Genomic DNA, 20,665 nt, shown 5'->3' on the forward strand with positions numbered 1-20,665 from the left:
TTATATATATTTATTTATTTATTTACTTCATTTCTTTCTTTATTTCTCTACTTCTTTTCATTCTATATTTATTTCTTTCGTTTTTTCTTTCTTTATTTATTATTTAATCTGGTAGAGATAAGGTCATCAGGCTTTCTTTTTCCTCTTTCAGAGGTTTAAAACTACAATATCAAGAATACAAATCGAAATTAAAATTACAATTAATATTAAATTTACAATTACAATAAAATCGAAGTATTAAAATATTACCCGATTAATAAAGATTAGACATTTATTGTATAATTTAAGAACAAAGAAAGCATCAGTAACTGAAGTACAAATTAAACGTAGAATAATATTATATGGGGATAAAATTACTGGAGATTGAAGTATTTTATGCTACAACAAGATAACTATTTACAAAGAGAACAGAACAAGCACCGGCACTACATTTGTTGAGCTACATTACAACACCAGGCACACTCAAACATATAATAATACTGTTGGAGATGAGCGTATACAACAAATAGAAATGTTAAAGCAATCCGTCGTCAATGAAGTAAGTTGTTTAGGAAAGTAATTTATTGTTTCAGACATTTCCCTGCTTATTGCAAACCCAAACATATAAGAAAATACCTAAAGCAAAATCATAACAGCATTTCTTTGCGTAGATAAAGTAAATATATTGCTTTATAATTTGAAAAGACAAATTGAAATAAAGTAATTAAATATTGTTGTCAGAAACATAAAATAAAATGTATAAAGCAAAACATTTTGTTGTTTAGGTAATTTAAATATATTATAAATAAAGCTCGGAACTTGGGGACTTGTGTGTCATTTGCGTGAGTAAGGTTACAGGTGCAATGAACACAAAGCTCGTGCTGCAAGTGCTCAGGGACAGTCGTGTGTACTAAGAAAGTGGTCAAATCAAATGACAAGAAGACGGATGAGGAAACCCTTTCATGTCGAAGCCAATGTCGTTCAGAGAATTACAGGTAAATGGTCTGTTTTGAGGAATTCGAATGGGTATTATAGAAGTTCGAAAATGCAGTCAATTTTCTAAATTTTAGGTAAAGAATTTCGTGGAGGAATTCGGAGGAGATACATTACTTTCTTCGAATCGAGAGTTTATATTTTGTAAGTTGTGCCACATACAAACTAGAGGCCGGAAACGGTGAAAGACATTGCAGTCCCTTAAATCGGTGGAAAATTTGTCCATAGCCATGAATCAAGTCGTAGAGGGACCTGCCCTAGTAGTGAGACACAAATTGAAAACTATTTTCAAGAAAAATTTACGATATACTTATCTTTCTCAAATACGAGATCAGCTAGCAACTGCTGGATATCGAACATAAAACAGTGACAGTGAAAATATTTAGTATAGTAAGTTTTCTCCCGTCACTTCATGTGAAGTGGAAGTAAGTTTTTCTCGTTTCAAATCATGTTTAACTAAAAGACGAAGAAGTTATGGGTTCGAAAATGTTCGAATGTACGTAGTCATACACTGTAATAAAATGTATAGAGGAGAACAGTAAATTTTAAATATTTCTTATTTTTAATTTCATTATGCATATACTATAAAATTACGTGTTTCAACCTACCGTAATACTAACAATGTGTTGTTCCAGCCATAAACCACTTTTATAGCAGACCTTACAGTACCTCCGTGCTGGAAGCGTGAGTTTGTTGACATTGAAGTCCGGTAGCTCAGCCGCGTGCAAAGACACAAGTCCCCAAGTTCCGAGCTTTGATTATAAATACAACTTTCTAATTTAAGAAAAGAAACATAATATTGAAATAAAGTGATAAAATATTCTTGTAAATCCCACTAGGACGGTGGTCCTTAATCTTTTTTGAGTCACGGACCACTTCGAAAATCTGGTGAAAGCTATAGACCTCTCCCTAAAAAAATGTAAAAAAGTGAGAAGCAATTTTAGATACACTTCTACTTTTTACGTTGAAATAATATATTGGATATACATGTTAATTTTTTATTTGACTTTCACGGATCCCCTGAAGCCCAACTAAGGACCTCCAAGCGGTCCAAGGACCCCAGGTTAAGAACACTTTCACTAGGAGATTAGCGTCTGTGTGGCCGCCACTGAATTCCTTGACTGCCCGATGGATGCACGTTATAGTTACTTACCTCGCACAGAGGTTATATCGATATAATTCGGTTCTTAACAGCAGAATTTGCAGACAATTTGCATTGTAGTTTTTAAAGACCAGAAACTCCTGCTTTTATTTCAACAATTCCCATTAAAAACGTCTACAATAATTTCGTCAGTAATGAAACATTGTGTTATGAATAAGCTATTAAACCAATTTATATTGGAGTGTGCCTCATGCATGTGCAGATGAAATTCAGTTTCAAATTTACAATTATTCTTGTTATGCTTTAACTATATCGTTCCGACCTTCACATAACGTTTCAGTCCATCAGTGGTTCTATACTTAGTTCATTATATTTAAATTAAGTTCTCATCGATGTTCCATATGAAAATCCAAGTGTCGGTGCTAACTTTAGACGTTTTCACAGGTAATAATCATAAGGGTTCACGTTCTCGATAAATTCACGAGCTCTGATATATTTAATGGGAGGTTATACTTTAAGAATAAAATAATAAATAATTAATAACCTAAGGAAATAACGCATACTATATTTACATCGTATAATAATTCATTCACATTCTTAAACGAGGAATATTGACTCAAAATTTTCTCGGGCTTCCAGAAATATTGATTACAAATATGGCTAGAGACCACCTCTGTGGTGTAGGAGTCAGCATGCTGGTCTCTTACGCAGAGGGCCCGGGCTCGATTCCCGGTCGGGTTGAATTTCCTGGTTGAGGTTTTTCAGGGTTTTCCTCAACCGTAAGGCAAATGCCAGGAAATTCGGGCCACAACATCCCTGAAAATCACCGGCCTCATTCATCACCGAAATCATATTCATAACAAATCAGTAATATATATACAGTCGCCATCTAGTTCACAACAATAGAACCAGTCTCAACAATAGTACACAGGCCTTCGGATTTCAACCAAAGATTAACTCGCGATATGACCAGCGAGTATAAATAACAGCGAGAAAAAAAAATGGCTAGAGACATCTAGTGTCAACTTCTTACGAATGATAGAAACAATGGAATAATGAAAATTTAATTTAGAAATATTCATTTTTATTATAAACAAACAACGGAATAAAGGAAATATTCAATTTTATTATCAAAATAACGGAATAATGGAAATATTCAATCTTATTATAAACAACCAACGGAACAATGGAAATATTACATTTTATTATAAACAAACAACTGAATAATGGAAATATTCAATTTTATTTAAAAAAATAACGGAATATTGGAAATATTCAATTTTATTATAAACAAGCAACATAATAATGGAAATAGTCCATTTTATTATAAAAATGAATAATAAAAATATTCAATTTTATTTTTTTTATTTTAGTAGATTATTTTACGACGCCTTATCAACATCTAAGGTTATTTAGCATCTGAATGAGATGAAGGTGATAATACCGGTGAAATGAGTCCGGGGTCCAACACCGAAAGTTACCCAGCACTCAATTTTATTACAAACAAGCAATGGAATAATGAAAATAGTCAATTTTACCAACGGAATAATGGAAATATTAAATTTTATTATACATACGAGTAGGCCTAAACAATGGTATAGGGATCGATTATCCGTGGTCTGTTGGAGCTGTTGCTACCATACGTTTCGTCTGCTACTCCGGCAGATATCAGTGGTGTGGCACACGGGAACGCAAAGATCTCCTTAGCGTGATGGGAACTACTGCCGGAGTAGCAGACGAATCGTATGGTAATAGCTCCAACAGACCACGCCCCTTTAGCCCGGAAAACATCGGTCCCTATGACGCCGGCCGTGAAAGCCTACATTCCAAAACAATGGAATAATAGAAATATTTAATTTTATTACAAATAAACAAAGGAATAATGGTAATATTCAATTTTATTTTTAAAACTAACGGAATAACGGAAATATTATTTTAAACAAACAACGGAATTATGAAACTATTCCATTTTATTACAAAAATGATGGAATAATACAAATACTCATTTTTGTTACGAGTACAAACACAATAAAATTTTAAAAGATGGAAATTTAAATAATAGCCTACTATCATAGAAGTGGCATTCCGTAACAGTAAATTTATTTATTTGATTTACAGCATTTGATGTTGAGGAAATTGATGTTGACTGATTATTTCTGGGTTAACTGATTATTAGGTTATGGTGTTCATAATTTATTTGTGGAAAAAAATTGTGACTCGCCCAGCGACAAGATGAAAATGACAATGTATAGTCGACAATATTGCAGTGGTAGATGACTTTGATTGGTTGAATTCCAGCGGATCCTTACATCCCATTAGTTTCTATTGGCACATATGAGCGAAACAGTATTTGTTATTTGCTCTGTCAAGCTCTGACAGCGGGAATTCCATGTAGTTGATTCGTGGAAATACACCGTGTGTCAAAATTATAGCACCGATAACACTTTCATATAATAATATTTACTAGAACGAGTAGAAATATGAAATTTTAATAATCTGAACTATAATATGAAGAAGTGGGAACTAGAAATCTTTTAGTTTAAGACAATGAAGTATTTAAATAAATTTAAAATGTTCTTTTTTTTACATTTCATAATACTTCGACAAAGTATTCATAATTTAAGATAATTTTCATATTTGTTTCATGTTTTTACAATTTAAAATATTTAGCAAATATTGATAGTTTCAAGTATATTAATTTGATTGTAACAAAATAATCGATAGGGTTATGTTTATTAGCCTTCACCTTCAGTGCAGAAAGACGGTTGTAGGATGAAAACAATTTATTTTGGATAATTTCTTAAATTTAATTAACTAAATTTACTAAATTAAATGTTCAAATGTGCTCCAGTGTTGGCTAGACATTAATACAGCCTATTTCGAATCCAAACTTCAGCTTTTATTATCCTCAATTACGTTTTAAATCATTAAAGAATAGGTTTATAATCCATTTTGAATCTTGCGTACACTACTTTTAACACTTGAATATAATTAATTGATTACTAGTTGACTTACTCGTGTTAATTATGTAAGATTTGTCAGGCTTACAGCTGTTTCAGTGCTTCACGCACCATCCTCAGAGCCTACTAGATCACGGCGTCATCTCTAACTTCTCTGCCTGTTAAGTGGGTGTGTTTTATTGTTGAAATGTGTTGAAGAGTGGAGTCGAATAGTGTGTGTGTACTGAAGTTGATCTGTGTGTTAAGAATTTGATCGGGGTGTGTTTTAGTGTGTTTGTACATTTCGTATTGTTCTAGTGTGTTGAGTTTTTGGTTCTTGGGTTGTATGTGTAGGATTTCCATGTCTGTATTTATGTTATTGTATGTATGGTTAGTATTGGTTATGTGATCGGCGTATGTGGATGTATTGTGTCCTCTGGTTATTGCTTTAATGTGTTCTTTGTAGCGTGTTTGGAATGATCTGCCTGTCTGTCCTATGTAGAACTTATCGCAACTATTACATGTGAGTTTGTATACACCTGTGTGGTCGTATTTATTTGTTTGTGTTTTTTGTGTGTTGAGATATCTTTGTAGTGTGTTTTCTGTTCTGTATGGTATGTTGCATTTCTGTTTTCTGAATGAAGATGCGATCTTATGTGTGCTTTTGTTTTCATATGTTAGTGTGATATATTTCTTGTGTTCTTGTGTTTGTGTTGTGTTTTGCGTGTTTTTGTGTTTGTTAAGTTTTTGTTTTGTCTTTCTTATGATGTTGTCTATTATGTTTGGATTGTATCCGTTGTCTTGTGCTATGTATTTGATTGTGTTCACTTCTTCAGTGTAGTGTTGTTGGCTCATGGGTTTGTTGAGTAATCTGTGTACCATTGTCCTGAATGCAGCATGTTTGTGTTGTATGGGGTGGTTAGATGTGTTGTGTATGTGTGGTGGTGGTGGTTGGTTTTCTGTATATTTTGTAGGTGTGTTTGTTGTCGATTTTTGTTATGGTGATGTCTAGGAAATTTATGGAGTTGTTGTTTTCAAGTTCTAGTGTGTATTGAAGTTTTGGATGTAATTTGTTTATGTTTGGTGTAGTTTGTGTATTTGTCTTTTGTTTCCTTTGTATAGTATGAGTATGTCGTCTACATATCTGTGCCAGTATATTATGTTGTCTGCATATTTGTTGTGTTCATTGTTGAGTATGTATGTTTGTTCTATGTTGTGTAAAAATATCTCTGCTAGTATGCTGGATATGGGTGATCCCATTGGCAATCCTTCTGTTTGGATGTAGTATTTGTTGTTGTGTGTGAAATAGTTTTGCTTTGTTATGATGTCTGTGATTTCGATGATTTCTTCGATGTGTTCTTGTGGTGTGTTGTTATCTGTGAGCATTTGTTTTAGTATCTGTAATGTGTCCTGTATTGGTATATTAGTGTATAAGTTGGTGATATCGAAAGATCGAAAAGGTTTATAATACACGATCATCGTATTCATTAATATTAGTTTGTGTTTGAATGTAGAAAAGCCGACAAAAAATCATATTTCATATTTTGTCATATTTTCCTATTTTGACATTCTCTTTTTCATATCTTGGATTGTTGATTACAGGTTATTTCAGGTAGTTACACAAACTAATACAAAAGACTATTATTACTGTGTGTTATAAAGCTATTCTTTAAACATTTAAAACAGGATAGAGGATCATAATAGCCGAAATTTGGATTTACGTTATTTATGTACGTTTTAAACAAAAATGTGTCACAGTGAAACATACAGCAGAGTCCGTATAGGTCACATTCTGTCTGACGCTTTTCCAATTCACTGCGGGCTAAAGCAAGAAGATGCACTATCACCTTTACTTTTTAACTTTGAGCTAGAATATACCATTAGGAAAGTTCAGGAAAACAGAGAGGGTTTGGAATTGAACGGGTTACATCAGCTGTTTGTCTATGCGGATGACGTGAATATTTTGGGAGAAAATCCACAAACTATTAGGGAAAACAAGGGAATTTTACTTGACACATGTAAAGAGATAGGCTTGGAAGTAAATCCCTAAAAAAAAAAAAACAATGTAGAATATATGATTATGTCTCGTGACCAGTACGAAATGGAGATATAAAAATTTGAAATTAATCGAGAAAAGGTGGAAATATTCAAATATCTTGGATCAACAGTAACAAATAGAATTGACACTCGAGAGTAAATTAAATGCAGAATAAATATGGGAAATGCGTGTTATTATTCGGTTGAGAAGCTTTTGTTGTCCAGTCTGCTTTAAAATAAATTGAACGTTAGAATTTATCAAACATATAAAACAGTTATATTACTAGTTGTTCTGTTCTCTATGGTTCTGTGCACAAATACCCAAGAGTTACTACGAAATTGACTATAACGAAAACATGAGATCTTTTAAGAATGATTATCACCTCTTACAATGAATATCTTATTTTACACATTAAAGACTTACAGCAGTCAAATGTTAGAATTTATAAAACATATAAAACAGTTATATTACCAGTTCTTCTGTATGGTTGTGGAACTTGGACTCTCATTTTGAGAGAGAGAGACAAAGGTTAAGAGTATTCGAGAATAAGGAGCTAAGGAAAATGTTTGGGGCTAAGAGGAATGAAGTTGCAGGACAATGGAGAAAGTTACACAAAGCAGGACTGCACACACTGCATTCTTTACCTGACATAATTACTTACATACTTATAAATGGCTTTTAAGGAACCCGCAGGTTCATTGCCGTCCTCACGTAAGCCCGACATCGGTCCCTATCCTGTGCAAGATTAATCCAGTCTCTAGCATCATATTCCACCTCCCTCAAATCCATTCTAGGAACATTAAATCCAGACTTCTGAGATGGACAGGGCATGTAGCACGTATAGGCGAATCCAGAAATTCATGTAAAGTGTTAGTTGCGAGATCTGAGGGCAAAAGATCTTTGGGGAAGCCGAGACTTAAATGGGAGGATAATATTAAAATGGATTTGAGGGAGGTGGGATATGATGGTAGGGAGTGGATTAATCTTGCACAGGATAGAAACCGATGGCGGGTTTATGTGAGTACAGCAATGAACCTCTGGGTTCTTTTATTTATTTTATTGGGTTATTATTTTACGACGCTGTATCAACATCTAGGTTATTTTGCTTCTGAATAATATGAAGGTGATAATGTCGGTGAAATGAGTCCGGGGTCCAGCACCAAAAGTTACCCAGCATTTGCTCGTATTGGGTTGAGGGAAAACCCCAGAAAAAACCTCAACCAGGTAACTTGCCCCGACCGGGATTCGAACCCGAGCCACCTGGTTTCGCAGCCAGATGCGCTGACCGTTACTCCACAAGTGTGGACTCTGGGTTCTCTAAAAGCATTTGTAAGTAAGCATGATTTTGATATTATGGCAATACTATGTAGAGAGGTTCCGAAATAGACTGTATTACTGTCTATCCAAGAGTGGAGCACATTTTGAACAACAATCTAGGTTGCCAGGTAACAGTAGAAAATAAAATATGTGAGAACAAAGGAATGAGTTGCATAAACAATTAAACTATCTAAAATTGACGTGTTTTTTTGTTTAAATGTAATTTAATTGAAATAAATAGTTATTTAGTCTAGAAAGTTTTGATATTAAAGTCATATATAATAGATTCCTGCCGCATTCTCTGCCGATGATATATGTTGTAAAATAGGGAGAAATTAATTGTAGACTTACTTACAAATGGCTTTTAAGGAATCCGGAGGTTCATTGCCGCCCTCACATAAGCCCGCCATCGGTCCTATCCTGAGCAAGATTAATCCAATCTCTTTCATCATATCCCACCTCCCTCAAATCCATTTTAATATTATCTTCCCATCTACGTCTCGGCCTCCCCAAAGGTCTTTTTCCCTCCGGTCTCCCAACTAACACTCTAACTTATATGCATTTCTGGATTCTCCCATACGTGCTAAATGTCATGCCCATCTCAAACGTCTGAATTAATTGTTCCTAATTATGTCAGGTGAAGAATACAATGCGTGCAGTTCTACGTTGTGTAACTTTCTCCATTCTCCTGTAACTTCATCCCTCTTAGCCCCAAATATTTTCCTAAGCACCTTATTCTCAAACACCCTTAACCTATGTTCCTCTCTCAAAGTGAGAGTCCAAGTTTCACAACCATAAAGAACAACCGGTAATATAACTCTTTTATAAATTCTAACTTTCAGATTTTTTGACAGCATACTGGATGATAAAAGCTTCTCAACCGAATAATAATAGGCATTCCCCATATTTATATTAATTATAGACTAATAAATAAAAACCTAAGTGAGTAACCCGAGAAAATCTACCCAAAGTATTCTTCATCCATCACAAAATAAATATCACCTGGTCATCATCTTGGGCTATTGTACTAGTCGTAGGACTAGAGGTTCGTGGGTTTAAACCCGGCCGAGTACGAAGGATTTTAAATCAGGGGTTCTTAACCTATGGGTCGCAACACAAACATGTGTCGCCGTGGTTTTCGGATTGGATGTCTGTAGCTTCCCGAAGGAAAAAAAAGTTATAATTGAAAGTCCTACTTAATATAAAATTATTACAATCCTTTTCAGAGGCTGTGAGAGGATTTGGACATAGTTATGCAAGAGGTCATTCAGGTCGTCAATTTTATGAAAGCAAGGTCACTTAACAACATGGTATTTAGCCAGCTGTGCTTAGAAATGGGCTCTGAGTACCACCATTTGCTGTATCATTCTGAAGTGAGGTCGAGGAAATGTCCTTCAAAGAGCTGTAGCGATACGCAATGAGATTGAAATATTTTTGTCTGAAAAGAATCTTCCCGGTTTTCTAACCAAAAGTGGATATTAAAATAAGCCTACATTTAAGATACATATTTGGAGATCGCTTCTTTTCTGATTTTAAATTTTCTTCTAGAACTCGAATATTTCGAGCTATTACGGTAGAGGTTAAAAATGCAATGTTTGCACATCTGAAGAAACGAACTCGTTGAGTTCGATCTCTACATACGAAAGATATGGCCAAATACAATCGAGTTCGCAATCCATTTGACGTTACATCAGGGGCGGCTCTGCAATAAGAAATGCAGAGCTGCAGAACCGCCATTTAAATGGACCTGAAAAAATTTAATATGTAAAACGTGCTTTTATGTAATCTAGTTCATTGTTTTATTTTTCCAATTCATTCTCCTTCGAATCGAGATTTTACTGTCTGTAGGAGCCTTGAACTGCTCGAGAATTTTAGCTGTAGTGTACTTTTCGGATCTGTGATCGGCAGTTCCTGAAGCTCAACGTAGGGTAGTCGGCAGCAGAAAACTGGTTTTCTTCACCGTCCCATAAGACTGCATTAGAGCTGCAACCGAAGCAGCTCTCTCCGAATATACAAAAGAACCGTCAACACCCTCATCTCTTTATGACCTGCGTTAGAACACATAGGTTTCTGGACTACTGTATATAAGTGGCGTAGCGTCAATGTAAGCTAAAAAGCTTAGCTTCCCCAGTTAATAATAATTTCATAATAAACCTGCAGTTTATGGACAAAATTATTTATTAATTTTAATAGAATTTATATTTACGCGTTAAATATTGTGATGCGGCAGCTCAGGATGATTTGTGATGCAGCAGTAAACAAGAAGCCTGCACACACCAGCTTCCAAGCAGACTGGTTTCTTCTGTGTAATCCACCCCGCAGATTTTCCATCCCTTTCTAACTAAACTACCCTAGTCGCAAGGCTCGCAAGAAGCTAGCTTTAACATTTAAAATAAGTAGTTTCCGAGTTATCCCTTTTCGTCAGTTGTGTTCAGTTGAAGTGTTAGTGTGCATTGTGGCTGATATAATAAATAATGAGCGAAATAACAGTTCCTGACACTAATTTACTTGAATTTTTAGGACAATTGTATTATCAAGACTGACTTACGAAAAAAAGTGTGATTTAGAAAAGAAATGACCGACTCCCTTGCTGTCAATGAAGGACACAACCAAAAGACAGACGCATACTTACGTAATGATACTAATATTGTGATTTCTCTAAGTATGACAGGGAGTGAGCTAATGTTATACTTATACGTGTCTATTTGTTAAGAGATATGTGTAAACCATGATATCATATTTTACTACGTATCATTTGAGGTCATGCCTTATTGGTGTTACTTACGATGTTCCAACCAATCATCGACTGCTGACTTGACATTGACTACTATTTATTTTAAGACTGTATTTTTGTAATACGTTTTCTCATATTGCATGAAAGACAACTTGAGTTAGCTTCCCCTGCTCAAAATTTCATGCTACGCCACTGCTGTATATCAATACAGTTCCAGATTGTTATAGTACTGTGGGTGGTGTGATGTGATTAGTCAGTGTGTCTAAGGAAATATTTTACATTAAAAATGAATGAAATGAAAACCTAATCAACCAACCATTTTCGAAATTAAAAGAGAAATTGCATGTTAACGTAAAAAATTAGGACGTCCTACACAAAATTTAAATATTGAAATTTCTGAAAAAAAGTCGAGGAAATCATGTAGCCTACTATAGTCGTACCATCGGATCTGTGCCCCTTCAGCGCTGTCGTCGTTCTCGGAAAAGTTAACGCCTGTACTCACTCCATTCCACCAGCTTTCCTCCCACCACGTCAAACTGCAGGCCACGAACCTTGCCGAATAGGGGTGTTGCCAAACTTCCGCCAAAAGTGTTATGTCTCTTGAATATTGCTTATATGAGGTTAATTATTAATTATTCATAATTTAATTTAAGTAGGTCTAATGAGGCTGATTGACTTCTACCATTTTCGTCATAAATAGTTTTTCTTCACCTTACTATATTATTTTGTTAGGTTTGGAACGTGATCTTGAAGGCCTAATAAAATTATAAAATTGTAGGAATGAATGAACACATAGTCATGTACCCTCTTCCTTTCTTATCCGGGCTAAGGACCGGCTATGGCGAAGTTAATACATACTACGATCTTATTTACATATTTACATACTATATAACATAACATGCTGATAATGTGCAGGAGTTCTAATTTATTCTTATGAAAATAATTTACATATTTACAAAAGACCAAAACTTGTATTATGCATGAAATTACAGAGGGCATATCCCGGACATATCTGAATCTGAGTCACTACTATTGCTGCTTCTGCTGTCTTCACCCAAGTTGAAACAAATCTAGCTACTTCCTCTTCTATTAATCCGTAACGTTTCTTTCCCACCTTGGAAATTTATTGCTTTCCTCGCAACCTTCAATAATTTCTTCAAAGTCGGAACTTCTTTCTGCATAGTATAAAATTCTTGTATCTTTCTTCTTAAAATACATCGGTTCATATCATCTACAAGAAATTAAAGATTCCCTTGGTCTGTTCCCCCCTGGTGATTCTAGCTTTTCATCTCCTGCACAGACTCCCTCTCGCCTGATTTTCTTTATTAGGCTCTGTGACCTGTCTATATAAATTACATAAAAATGTTGTATTATATCAGTATTAGTTAAGTAAGTAATTTTAATACGTAATCAATTGAAATAAAATAAGCCTCATCTGTGATCGCAGCTGTTATTTCCGTTGCCTGATTTAGAGGAAACAGATATTGACCTGTTTGTTTCTCTTCATCGAAAAATACTATTACTTGCTTAATAATTTTTTTTTTCGCTACTCCGTGCTACAGTATTGATGTTGGGTTGACAACACTGGACTGCAAGTGCAAATAAACTGAAGAAGGTTCAAAATTGTGAGTAGTGGGGGAGAGAAAGAGAGAGAGATAGAAAAGAGAGAGAAAGGAATGCAGGGAGGGAAATGAATTACCGAGGCTGAGAAGGAATTGGGGTTCAGTTCGCATATCTAACGGGGGCACAGATCCGTTGGTCCCACTATAGTCATTTTAATACCGAAATGTGTAATGGAAACGATTGGTTTTTTTGCTGCGCTCATGAAAACGCTTTCTCCGCCACTCGTGTATTCTGTTTAGAGGAGAAAATACATGGACAAACACCGGAGTGAAGGATTTAGTTAATTTGACTTTAAAAAACTAGAAAAGCATGTGGGGCACATCTAGTTGTACCAGGCGGGAGAAGTGTAGCGCACGGATGGCTGGAGTACAATTTCCGGTGCACAGTCAACTTCGAGAAGGGGCTGTAATTACACGCGTCATCCGATTTAGATGCAATAAACAGCATGCGTTTGCTAAATACACTATTTTTCATGCAGAACTGCCAACCTTAGTAACCGCGGGCCGCTACTGCGTTACATTATCACTTTCATCTCACTGAGACGCCAGGTGACCATAGCAGTGTAAAACACAATTAAAATAGTACATTATGCAACGAGCCTATAATGAAGGTAATTAAGAAGTGAGTATGGATATTTATGAAACGAGCGCAAGCGAGTTTCATAATTTTCATACAAACTTCTTAATTACCATTATAGGCGAGTTTCATGCGACTTTTTATGCTCGACCATATTTCTAACTTGATATTATTAATTTCAATTGTATCTGACCTTCAGCAATGTCCCGTATGTTGTGAGATGTGCGCAGAAGCGAAAGTATTGATTTTTTCCGAGGAACAGATGTCCACATTGACCTTGCTAGGCCATAAGAACCTACAGAGATAACATTCAAATTAAATTAGACATTGAAAAACGAGATGACAAATTGAATTTATTTGAATATTATTTACAATTAACGCTAATTATTATAGTAAAAGAACATAACCTTCTGCGATAGTATTGGATTTCCAGCCTCCGTGACTTTTCGCTAATTCTCTTTCGATTGCATATCCGAGAATAATCGATACTTGCGGTTTTATAACGGTAGAAAGCTGACCTGTCATTGGCTGAACAGTTGTAACCTGAGTCGTCATTGGCTGAAAGACCTGACCTCTAATGAGTAGGTGTACTTTAATGACATGCATTAAAGGTCTGCTACCAGGTGTATAATTACTACATTTCGGCATGGTCGAGCATAAAAAATATTATGTCACTTACCACCTCATCAAACAGTTCGGAGAGGCGCTCCTTCTCTGTCTTGCCTTTCTTGGGTCTCACGAGTATGAAGATTGTCTTGATGCCTGGACAACTGCGTAGGAGCTTCTCCAGGAGCAACTTCCCCAGAAAGCCTGTTCCACCCGTCACGAATACCGCAGCCCCTCGAAAACTGCTCTGAATTGCGCTCTCGCTGATCTCCTCCATTGCTTCCTGCGAACAATCAAAATCCTCAAATTATCGTATTGCCACTGTTCTGTTTTCACGTAATTCCGTGTCTCGTAGAAATAAGAAAGAAGGCTGATTTATTTAGACTATTACACTTTTACTACGTCACACCACTTTCGACCAATAAAATGGTACGAAAGGACGTCTTTCAACCAATCATGGCTGCTTATCGCACAATTTTATCGCGTCCCTAGCATTTGTTTAATTTTATCGCGTCCCTAGCATTTGTTTCTTTGATGCCAACATTTGAAACTGCGCTGGTCTGGACGTCAAAAAAAAATATATATATATATATATATATATATATATATATAATTACAAACCACTCCAGTCGATGCACAGCAGTTTCAAATATGACTCGCATTGGCATTCAAGAACAAGAATTAATAAAAATCACTGATCATACCTATGCATCTTCTGAAATCCGATTTACAAATAAATGAAGAGCACCATTCGGAAACCCTGAATAAGTTGAATACACCATGTAGGCCTAAATCAACGAGTTCCACTTCTATTACGCACACGTCCAATATAACACCAATTGAACCACCAACCACATTCAAATTTGAAAATTGTACATTCAATAATTATTCCTTTTAAAATTATTCATGTTTATTTTTTATGTCATCGTCGTTAATTAAAACTTTTCTAACACTTGTGTATATTAGTTAGGCTATGTTATAGCTTCTGCTATATGATATTATGGATAGTCACGTATCAGAGATTGTTTAATATTAAGATTTATTGAAAATCATCTGTCAAGTGACGTTGATTACTGGGATTCGGATAATTGAAGTGGAATGCAACTGTCTTAATAAAAATGAAACTGAATCAACAAAGCCTACTTGACTAGTAACATTGCCATCGTGTATAATAGATCGAGAACTTCTCGACGAGAAGGCATTGCTCACTACTGCCATCTAGCATGCATCTAGCGTAATATTTGTAATGTTGAGATGGTACAATAATACATTTGAAGACAGTTGTATTTTCGTAAGTCAATTAATATTTTAGTGTGTTGGAGTACTTCGCTACTTCTAATCTTCATATACTTTCTTCTAATAGTGTAACAGTCAATTAAATCCCACTGGAGTTTTGATTTTCTCTAGATAAATCAAAACGTCTAGTGAGATTACTGTTGACTATTACACTTTTACTACGTCACACTACTTTCGACCAATAAAATGGTACGAAAGGACGTCTTTCAACCAATCATGGCTGCTTATCGCACAATTTTATCGCGTCCCTAGCATTTGTTTAATTTTATCGCGTCCCTAGCATTTGTTTATTTTTATCACTACCCTAGCATTTGTTTCTTTGTTTGCCAACATTTAAAATTACACTGATCTGGACGTCAAAAAACAGAAAATTACAAACCACTCCAGTCGATGCACAGCACGTTCAAATATGACTCGCATTGGCATTCAAGAACAAGAATTAATAAAGATCACTGGTCACATATGAAGAGCACCATTCGGAAATCCTGAATAAGTTGAGGGATACACCATGTACACCAACGAGTACGCACACGTCCAATATAACATCAACTGAACCACCAACCACTAAAACATTCAAATTTGAAAATTATACTTTCAATAATTGTTTCTTTTAAAATTATTCATGTTCATTTTTATTTCATCATCGTTAATTAAAACGTTTCTTGTTTATTTCATCATCCCTAATTAAAACTTTTCTAACACTTGTTTATATTATTTAGGTTATGTTTGTTATAGCTTCTGCTACATGATATTATGGATAGTCACGTATCAGAGATTGTTTAATACTAAGATTTATTGAAAGTCATCTGTCAAGTGACGTTGGTTACTGGGATCCGGATGATTGAAGTGGAATGCAAATGTTTGAATAAAAATGAAACTGAATCAACAAAGCCTTCTTGACTAGTAACAGTCCACAGAGTTCAATGATGATTCCATAGTTGGCACAACTGATACCGGTAAAAAGAAAACGTAATCATCATAATCATAAAACACTACTGCCATATAGCGTAATGTTGAGATGGTACAATAATACATTTGAAGATAGTTGTAGTTTCGTAAGCCAATTAATATTTTACTGTATTGGAGTACTTTGTTACTTCTAATCTTTATATAGGCCTACTTTCTCCTAATCGTGTAATAGTCAATTAAATCCCACTCGAGTTTTGATTTTCTCTAGATAAATCAATACTTCTAGTGAGATTACTGTTGATAAACTTTAGCAATAATGAATGGCTCTGAAGTGGTGGTCTGCGGACAACTGGGGGTCCATATAACTCATCCAGGGGTCTATGGCATATTCACAAGGAAAAACTCTATGTGAAGTACGATATTTTCCTTAAAAATTCGAACCACTCATTTAATTAATTTATGAAGTAAACATCAAGGCGTATGACTCGGTTAAGAGAGAAGGTTTATATGATATTCTTATTGAATTTGGTATTCCCAACAAACTAGTTCGATTAATTAAAATGTGTCTCAGTGAAATGTACAGCAGAGTCCGTATAGGTCAATTTCTGTCAGGGCGTTTCCAATTCACTGTGGGCTAAAGCAAGGAGATGCACTGTCACCTTTACTTTTTAACTTTGCTCTTGAGTATGCCATTAGGAAAGTCCAGGATAACAGAGAGGGTTTGGAATTAAACGGGTTACATCAGCTTCTGTCTATACGGATGACGTGAATATATTTGGAGAAAATCCACAAACGATTAGGGAGTACACGGGAATTTTACTTGAAGCAAATACAAGAGATAGGTTTGGAAGTAAATCCCGAAAAGACAAAGTATATGATTATGTCTCAGGACGAGAATATTGTACGAAATGGAAATATAAAAACTGGAAATTCATCTTTTGAAGAGGTGGAAAAATTCAAATACCTGGGAGCAACAGTAACAAATATAAATGATACTCGGGAGGAAAGTAAACACAGAATAAATATGGGAAATGCCTGTTATTATTCGGTTTAGAAGATATCATCTAGTCTGCTGTCAAAAAATCTGAAAGTTAGAATTTATAAAACAGCTATATTACTGGTTGCTCTTTATGGTTGTGAAACTTGGACTCTCACTTTGAGAGAAGAATATAGGTTAAGAGTGTTTGAGAATAAGGTGCTTAGAAAAATATTTGGGGCTAAGAGGGATGAAGTTACAGGAGAATGGAGAAAGTTACACAACACAGAACTGCACGCATTGTATTCTTCACCTGACATATTTAGGAAAAATAGAATCCAGATGTTTGAGATGGGCAGGGCATGTAGCACGTATGGGCGAATGCAGAAATATATATACAGTGTTTGTTGGGAGGCCGGAGGGAAAAGACCTTTGGGGAGGCCGAGACGTTGATGGGAAGATAATATTAAAATGGATTTGAGAGAGGTGGGATATGATGAAAGAGAATGGATTAATCTTGCACAGGATAGGAATCAATGGCGGGCTTATGTGAGGGCGGCAATAAACCTCTGGGTTCCTTAAAAGGCAGTAAGTAAGTATGAAGTAAACATCAGAGAAATTGACATTATAAATAAACTTTGATGAAGGGAAGAGGATAATAGAAATTTTAAGTTCATTATTTTTTATTGAAACTTACAATCTTTCGCGTGCTGAGAAACCATACATGTAAAATCTAAATTTGAGTATTACATTAAAAAAAGCAAAAGAGGGCCCAAATTTGGCAATTAGCCCCCATTTGTAACTATTTTCAAACATTGATGTAATTCAGTTTATATATTTTTTATTTTTTTTATTTTTAGGTATTTGAGAAGTTCTTTTACCATTAGATTCACAAATAGATTTACTACGAAATAAGTGTTGTGCAATCCCTGAAGACTCTGTGGTAAAGAAAGTTGCACTTAATAATGTGACTTCTGATGGTTCATTGAAAACATTTTACAAAGGATGTACAGGTGCATAATTTTGAGTGCAGGTTTTCCAAATTATAAGAATTCAAGTGAAAATAGTAATTTACGTTACAAGAGCGGTATGTTGATGTTTTCATGTTCAAGAAAAAGATTGAAAAAGCGAAACGTAGTTGAGCTTTTTTCAATCTTTGCCTCGAACATGAAAACAAACATACCGCTCGTGTATCGTACATTATTTTGTGCGAAGATCGTTTATTACATATCTGAAAGAGGAATTTCTAATTAGTTGTATTGAAATCTCCATGTTGGTTTCTGTTTAATGACGGCAACTTCGGAACACCAAAATATCTTTCTTCAACATTGTTGCTATAAAATGTTTTCTGTGTTTACTATACTCCAGCAGGCCGTGATATACGTCTGTCTTTTTTTCCCCCAGTCTATAAATTAGAACTTAAAACAAACCGTAAGGTTATGTAATGATTTGTTTTTCATTTTAATATTTTAACAATATTATTTATATAACATATTGCAGTAATAACATCGGCATCTGGAATCTTGTTGATTTTTTCACGACTTCCTTAATGTTACTTGTATCAGGAATTTAATAATTTTCGTGGAGTAGTAGACTTCACTTAATTTTTGCAAATATTTAAAAAGCAATAATTAACATTGCAATTTAGGTGAAATTGCAGTGGTAAGTTTCCAATTTATAATTATTACTATGTTAAACGTCTATAAAAATAATATGTTAAAAGCCTAAAGCAGTAAAATGAATGTCGCGCTTAAGCAGTAAGAAGAGGGAAATTGTTATGTGTGTTACGTTGGGAATACTGAATGTGGTATTTCACACTTACCGCGTATTGGTTCTGTGCGGAAAACAAGCAAATACGCACGATCTCGCACAAAATTAGTTCTCGTTTGTTCCACATATCTTGGTGGTGAACAAATATTTTTGACAGTTTGTTATATAAAAAGCAAGCATAGATATTTATTATACCTGTTAGTCACCCCTCAGGCGAGGGCACGGACTGGGACTGTCATCGCACGCAGGCTGCTCGAGTGGGCCCATTATACTATCCGGGATGGTATGTATGTATGTATTTATTCACACTGCAATGGGTATATACCCGGTGGCAGTGGTAACTAATTACACTCAATAATGACAATAAACTTATTAATTAATAATACAATTAATAATAATACTAATAATTAATACTAACAATAATTTATAATAATAATAATAATAATAATAATAATAACAGGGAATATCCTAAATTAAATGAAGCACGATCACTTAAAATAACATCTATACTAATAATAAATCTGTAGCCGAAATTTTTCTGGTAATTTTCGATTCTCCAAAAATAATTGGTCCTAACATATATAATTAACCACCCTGAAACCGAAAATCGCTTTTTTGAAATTTTTGTTTGTATGTCTATCTCTGTCTGTCTGTCTATATGTTTGTTACCTTTTCACGCGATAATGGCTGAACGGATTTCGATGAAAATTGGAATATAAATTAAGTTCCTTGTAACTTAGATTTTAGGCTATATGGCATTCAAAATACATTATTTAAAAGGGGGGGTTGTAAGGGGGCCTGAATTAAATAAATCGAAATATCTCGCTTATTATTGATTTTTGTGAAAAATGTTAAATAACAAAAGTTTCTTTAAAAATAATTTGCGATACGTTTTATTCCTTGAAAAATTTTGATAGGACTGATATTTAATGAGATGAATGAGTTTTAAAATTAAAATAACTGCCATCTAAGGCCGTATAATGAAATAAAAAACAAATGACTTCGTCTATAAGGGGCCTTGGACAGCAACAATCGAAAGCTATGAAAGATAGCCTACAGAGAATGTTTCTGTGTTTGTATGAAGTAATATCGGAAGCTAAATTAACCGATTTGTATAATTAATTATTATTTCACCATTGGAAAATGTAGTTTCTCTAGATGGACATAATGCTATAATGTTATTACAGTAACTTCTGATATAATATAATAAAATATAATATAATATAATATAATATAATATAATATAATATAATATAATACAATATATGTAATGTAATATTATATAATATAATTTAAGTTATTTGAAGGGTTCAGAACCATAGTGGGCCAAACGCCATTTATTGAATACGTAGAAAACAAGGGTTAAAATTAAGTTATTACCATAATTCAATGGAAACCTATAACAAGTACAATAAAGTATACACATTAAATCTAAATGATGTCAATGTTCATTAAACTATGGTTGCATGTAATAAAAATTAGAAACATGTTAAAGGAATTGTCATTGCACCAATGAGTGGTCTCTGGACCAAGATGATCGCATTTTAATTATTTGGATGCAATTTAAATTAAGTAACATATTAAACGATTTATCCTTCTATCAAACACGAATGTTCCCTGAATCAAATGTACTATTTTAATTATGTAATTACTTTATATTTATTTCTAACGGGTGCAGCGGAGCGCACGGGTACGGCTAGTTTAAAATAAATCTAATTTATATCTTAACCCTAAGTTCGAACTAAAACCCACGAGTATGATATGTTCATATCTGCACAAGAACCTTTCAGCACTACACTCATTTCGC

At 34.5% G+C, this 20,665-nt stretch overlaps 1 protein-coding gene across 4 annotated transcripts in view; it reads right to left on the minus strand.

The window, feature by feature from the left end:
- LOC138701976 (fatty acyl-CoA reductase wat-like) overlaps positions 1-20,665 on the minus strand; it is a 117,856-nt gene that overhangs the window by 33,532 nt on the left and 63,659 nt on the right. For all 4 annotated transcript variants that reach the window (XM_069829400.1, XM_069829397.1, XM_069829399.1 and 1 more), the window contains exon 2: positions 13,981-14,190. In XM_069829400.1, the coding sequence (XP_069685501.1) occupies positions 13,981-14,184 (204 nt within the window). In that variant the 5' untranslated portion in view covers positions 14,185-14,190. The remainder of the gene's footprint in view (positions 1-13,980; positions 14,191-20,665) is intronic.

Source organism: Periplaneta americana, chromosome 6 (assembly GCF_040183065.1).
Source record: "Periplaneta americana isolate PAMFEO1 chromosome 6, P.americana_PAMFEO1_priV1, whole genome shotgun sequence".
Classification (NCBI taxonomy): domain Eukaryota; kingdom Metazoa; phylum Arthropoda; class Insecta; order Blattodea; family Blattidae; genus Periplaneta; species Periplaneta americana.